We start from the raw sequence: 6,000 nt of genomic DNA, 5'->3' as shown, positions 1-6,000 counted from the left end.
GTCTAGAATGCAAAGGGAGAAGAGAAGGGCGGACACTCGCGTGAGGAATATGAGGAACGAAGGCTCCTATTTATACTAATCACGCGGAGGTTTAGGGTTTGTTGATGGTAAATTATATCATGCACCCAGGAGTATGGTGCATGGTACTCCCTTTTCTTAACTTTTTTCTTATAATAAATAAATTATAAATTTAATAAATTAGAAAATAATAAAAAATATGTTATTATTCATAATTTTTATTCCTCTACAAATAGAGATCATATTTTATATATTTTGTTATTTATTTTATTTTTCCTCACATATTCACATAACGTAATTGACATATTCATATCATACGAAGTATCACATAATTTTTTTTTCCTTAAATTATTTTGTATTATACGGTTTTGGAATGAAATTAAATGTTCATGATTATTGTTCAATATATTTGAACAAATAAAGACATATTCACTAAACTATAAATGTCATATTCACTAAACTATAAATGTCATATTCACTAAAGTGAAAGTGAATATAATATAACCATGAGATGAATATCACACCACATAATACATATTCATCAAACTACACTGTCATATTCACTAAACTGAAAGTGAATATGATAGTGTCCTATTGTGAATATCGCACTTTAAAGCACATATTCATTAAACAATATTTTCATATTCACTAAACTTAAAATGAATATAATAGTGTCATATCGTGAATGTAACATTACGTAACACTTAAAGTGAATATGACTGTGGTAACTTTTCTTAAAAGAGGAAGTTAATTTTTTGTTTTAAAATTTTAAAAGGAAAAAAAAAAGAAAAAAAAAAAGAAAAAAAAAAGGAGGAAGTTGAGGATGAGTGGAGAGTGGGGGGGTTTGAGACTTGGAGGGAGTATGTAGTATCCTACACATGGGTGTAGGATATAAGAATTGTTTGTTGATGGGAGAGAGATGAATTATTAGGAGTTAAATAAGGAGTTGTGGGGCCAAAACATTAAGGAAAGTAATAAAATAAGAGTAAAAGAGTTGTGTAGGGTTTGGTAATAGAAGAGATGGATGAATAAAATAAGAGTAAAAGTTACCAAAAAAAGAAAAGGAGAACATTACTTGAATAATCCGTTTCGGGAAAGAGGGAATATTATAGCGAATTGGAGGGAGTATGTGACCAGAAATTATAATTGACCCGACCCCGCCTGCCTTGATTTTAGAACCTGATTGACCCGTTGAGAAATAACTCTCGACTTAAAATTGATTCGTGGTTTACCTTATCCGAAATGATTCCATGTGACGCAAAATGGCCGGAAATAATTAGGGTATGTATATTAAAATAAAGTCAAACTCGTGGTTATGAAATACTGTATAATTAAGGGTTGAGCAAAAATATACGATATAATTTTAATATGCGGATACGATACAGTATATGGTTTTAATTACACGAATTTTCGGGTGTACAATACCAATTTCCGTATATATAATATGGTTTTCTGAAAATCATATTCGAGTTATGATCTCTCAAAGTTTTTCGAAAATTGGGTATTTCACTATTTCATACAAAATGTCAAAGTTCAAAGTACCGCGTGAATTTTCCGGTTTAGGGTATGTATAATTGCAAATTTTCCTAACTAAATTTGGAAGGATAATAATTGTTTTAGGAATAGAAATTTAAGGAAGAGGAGACAATAAAACTAGGATGGAGGGAGTAATAATAATATCAATAAAAAATTAAGTTTTGTTAAGATTGTAGTGAAAAATTTATAACAGTTCAATAAAAATGCATATAATCAATTAAATTTGATATAACTGTACAATACTCTTCTTATAAACCAGTAGTATAATAGATTCTTGGCAAGCCGGCTGAAATAGATTCTTCAAATGACCAGAAGCATGAAAATCAATAATTCTTCGTAACATCTACTTTTGATTACGGAAGATCAGACACAAAATAGCAGCAAATTAGACTGTTAACACTCAACATACTGTAAAGATGCATAGATAAGAGTATTCAGTTCATCGGGATTCGAGAGGCAGATGTATGTAACAATGTAACATGATCCAGGTGAACAATACAAATAGGCGGTTTAATTATATATTCATGGAACGGAGTTACACTAATTTAGTTCTATATAGCAGTCTTTTGAAGCCCTTGGAAGCATCAGCAAATCATCCTTGCTTATCTGGAGCTCGTCCTCGAACTTTTTAAAGCGGCATTTATGAATGATCAGCTTCTTCAGGAGTTTTGCGTTTTTAAGAAGATGCCCTAGATGTAGTAGTGCACCCATATGACCACAAAAGTCACGTACTTCGATCACTTGAGCATGGCATGAGAAAGGGAATAGAGGTTCACATGGAGGTGGCGCGCGACAGGAGTAGCAGTGATGAAGACCCTGAAAAAAAAATTATAAAATAAAGAAAATTCTTACCGAAATACATGTTGAGTTAAAAAGGGTATTATATGTAATTGATGCTAACCTCTACAAAGGTGACCATTTCAAGTTGCGGAGATTTGTCTAGCAAGTCTGTCACATATTTCCATGAATCATAAGGAATGTAGCCAAGGTGTAATCTTGACAGGCTATGAAAATCAGGCATTTGCTCTTGATCAGCAAGCGTAAGAAGCAACTGTATCATGGAAAACAAAAATTATGAAAATCAGGCATTTGCGGGTATTGAGTAATGCTGTTATGGAACGATAAAAATGCGGGAAACACAAATCATATATACCTCTACTGTGTCCGATAAAAGACGTAACTCTGTCGTATTGTAGGCAGCGGCTTTAAAAACTTCACGGTTGTACTCAAGTGAAGAGTAATCTGATAACTTTGCGTAGTAATGGAACATCAGCTCTGCCTTGACAAGAGAGCGGGAGTATTTCCACGAAGGAACAATTTTTACACCAGTATTGCCAGTGTATGTTAAATAAGCCAAATTCGGGGCATCAATCTCAAACAAACCATCCTCAAAAGTGCAATCTTCTATAGTTAGCACTTTGAGTAACCGCGCAGAAATAATAACATGATCACCCGTGTCCGTGTCCGTATCCGTATCTGTATCCGATTCAAAACCCCGACAACACTCGAGATTCAATTTTTCAAGCAACTTACAGCCAGAAAACAATCTTTGCATGGATTCACAATCAGCAAATTTAACATGAGCCAGATATAGAAACTTGAGGTTCGGCAACCTCCAGACTAATAGGGGAATTTCAATAAAACCATAGTACCCATCACTTAATATTTTCAAAGTCACCAGCGTTTCGCACATTACAAGGGCATCAGGCACATCTGTCACCAAATTAACATAATAATAAATCTCTTGTACTCTCTTTTGTACCGCATTACTAACCCATGCATTCAAATCTGATATATCATAATTGCTTTTACAAACTAGACTAAAAATCTTGATGGGTGAGGTTTGGTGCAATTCCAAAACATTATAAACAAACTCCTCAAAACTTCTTTTTCGATCTGGATCAATATGCCTACGTGATCCTATACCACGAAAACATAGTGCATCATCAAAAGAAAGACAACTAGTCAATGTAAAAATGTACCGCCATCTCGTTGATAGAATACTAGTTCTCACAGCAGACCTTGTTGGTAGAAATGAAAGCATGTGACCGAGAAGTTCATCAGGCAAGCTACCGATCCTATCCAAACAACCTTTCCCTCTTGGGTCTTCAACATGTTTACCAAGTTTCACAGATGACTCCATCTAGATAAACCTGAAATGCAATACAGGTAGAATTGCCGATTATGAGATACACATCCTTATACGGTACATTGATTCTGTAGAATCATCAAATTTGCTTGATTACTCTAAGAAATCAACTAAATACTTATTCAACTAAAATTTGTTCATGCATAATGTTCCTCCAACACAGTGGCAGATCAACGACCGCTGCTCAATTTTTTTTTTTAAATTGTTGCTTGAAAGTTTTCGACTTTTTCTAGTCTACTCTATTGCATTACTTAATTCTCTTGAAATTATTCACCCTCTAACTTCTAATAATCCTGGTTTTACCACCGTCCCTTCCGCAACTATAGTCAAGCAATGGCCATCGATCGCTGAACTATGAATTTTTAGAAATTTTACCTCAAAAGTTTTCGACCTTTTCAAGTCTACTCTATTGCATTACTTAATTATTCACCCTCAAAAGTTTTCGACCTTTTCAAGTCTACCTCAAAAGTTTTCGACCTTTTCAGTTTTCAAGTCTACTCTTGAAATTATTCACCCTCTAACTTCAAATAATCCCGGTTTTCCCACCGCCCTTTCCGCAACTATAGTCAAGCAAGGGCCATAGAACGCTGAACTATGAATTTTTTGAAATTTTAACTCAAAAGTTTTCGACTTTTACTCTACTCTATTGCATTACTTAATTCTCTTGAAATTATTCACCCTCTAACTTCAAATAATCCCGGTTTTCCCACCGCCCTTTCCGCAACTATAGTCAAGCAAGGGACATGGACCGCTGAACTATGAATTTTTTGAAATTTTAACTCGAAAGTTTTTGACTTTTTCTAGTCTACTAGAGTACTCTACTCTATTGCATTACTTAATTCTCTTGAAATTATTCACCCTCTAACTTCAAATAATCCTGGTTTTACCACCGCCCCTTCCCCAACTATAGTCAAGCAAGGGCCATGGACCGCTGAACTATGAATTTTTTAAAATTTTAACTCAAAAGTTTTCGACTTTTTCTAATCTTACTCTATTGCATTACTTAATTCTTTTGAAATATTCACCCACTAACTTCAAATAATCCCGGTTTTCCCACCGCCCTTTCTGCAACTATAGTCAAGCAAGGGCGATGGACAGCTGAACTATGAATTTTTTGAAATTTTAACTCAAAAGTTTTCGACTTTTTCTAGTCTACAGTACTCTACTCTATTGCATTACTTAATTCTCTTGAAATTATTCACCCACTAACTTCAAATAATCCCGGTTTTACCACCGCCCCTTCCCCAACTATAGGCAAGCAAGGGCCATGGACCGCGGAACTATGAATTTTTTTAAATTTTAACTCAAAAGTTTTCGACTTTTCCTAATCTACTCTATTGCATTACTTAATTCTCTTGAAATTATTCGTCCCTCTAACTTCAAATCCCGGTTCCACCACCGTCTCCTCCCCAACTATAGACAAGCAATAATTAAAATGTCAATCTATTAGGAATTTGGGATACTCAACCCAAAATCAAGTGACGAATAGCCAATATTATACAATTTCACAATAACATAGAACCCTAATGCCTAATTATCAAAATTCAAAATCAATTGAACTCTTGATTACAATACAGTTATACAGTAGTAAGGTGACAAATTCAAGGGGAATCAATAAATGAATTAGATCAAAAAGCATAAACAAAGTTAGAATTCGAAAAAATTAGATTACCTGTGAATAATGATTGGAAGCCAATGCGATGTTTGATCTATGCCTGAAGTCCTGAACTACCGGACTTGACATAAACAAAGGGGTAAACTTGAATTACTGGACTAAAATCGAACCGTATTAAATTACTGGATTTGACTTGCTTTGTTTTGTTTTGTTTTCGAAATTATTAAATTTATTTCCTAATTGTTTTTGTTTAGGAAACCAATATATTTCCAGTTCATAGAATATACATCTGAGGTAGTACCTCTTATTGTTTATTTTTTGAGTTTTATTTTAAAGTTTTTGAGTTCTGCTTTAGTATAAAGTTTTTGAGCACATTTACTAAAACATTACACTAAAAAAATATAATATTGCTCAAAAACTATATTTATAAATGGTAATATCTTTCGGAAAAAATGTATATATCTTTCAAAACTACAAGTGGCGAGTACTCGGATCGATCGTAATCCTTTTTCTCATATATTTCTAAACTCAATCCTTATTCGTCTAGATATATTACTCTGAATTATCGACAATATTTAATGAGCTTCTCAAATTGCCCCTCCTAACCCAAACATTACTTCAATCAAACTATCGACGAATCGAAACTAACAACTAATATCGAATAACAAACCATTGAAGAATT

General features: G+C 33.6%; 1 protein-coding gene across 3 annotated transcripts; it reads right to left on the bottom strand.

Moving 5' to 3' along the window:
• Positions 1-1,942: 1,942 nt before the first annotated feature.
• On the bottom strand, positions 1,943-5,464 carry LOC141597376 (F-box/LRR-repeat protein At4g14103-like). 3 transcript variants are annotated; one of them, XM_074417818.1, is made up of 5 exons: positions 5,376-5,464; positions 3,576-3,707; positions 2,708-3,267; positions 2,456-2,605; positions 1,943-2,370 (listed from the first exon to the last, which is right to left on the bottom strand). In XM_074417818.1, the coding sequence occupies exons 2-5, from the start codon at positions 3,667-3,669 to the stop codon at positions 2,095-2,097; spliced, it is 1,080 nt and encodes a 359-aa protein (XP_074273919.1). In that variant the 5' UTR covers positions 3,670-3,707; positions 5,376-5,464; the 3' UTR covers positions 1,943-2,094. The 3 variants fall into 3 exon arrangements, with proteins under 3 accessions (XP_074273919.1, XP_074273918.1, XP_074273920.1); XM_074417817.1 differs by having other exon boundaries at positions 2,708-3,707; XM_074417819.1 differs by lacking the exon at positions 5,376-5,464 and having other exon boundaries at positions 3,537-3,627.
• Between the last annotated feature and the right edge of the window lie 536 nt (positions 5,465-6,000).

Source organism: Silene latifolia, chromosome 8, assembly GCF_048544455.1.
Source record: "Silene latifolia isolate original U9 population chromosome 8, ASM4854445v1, whole genome shotgun sequence".
Taxonomy (NCBI): Eukaryota; Viridiplantae; Streptophyta; class Magnoliopsida; order Caryophyllales; family Caryophyllaceae; genus Silene; species Silene latifolia.
The sequence above is the reverse complement of the archived record's forward strand: the minus strand, read 5'-3'. Positions and strand labels throughout refer to the sequence as shown.

What these genes read in the sequence shown, in the direction of transcription:
- LOC141597376 (XM_074417817.1), bottom strand. Translation starts at nt 3,697, where the DNA reads ATGGAGTCATCTGTGAAACTTGGTAAACATGTTGAAGACCCAAGAGGG. An exon ending in TTTTATCGGACACAGTAGAG is followed by an intron (nt 2,606 to 2,707) that starts GTATATATGATT and finishes TCCATGATACAG; the next exon opens with TTGCTTCTTACGCTTGCTGA. An exon ending in AAATGGTCACCTTTGTAGAG is followed by an intron (nt 2,371 to 2,455) that starts GTTAGCATCAAT and finishes TTTTTTTTTCAG; the next exon opens with GGTCTTCATCACTGCTACTC.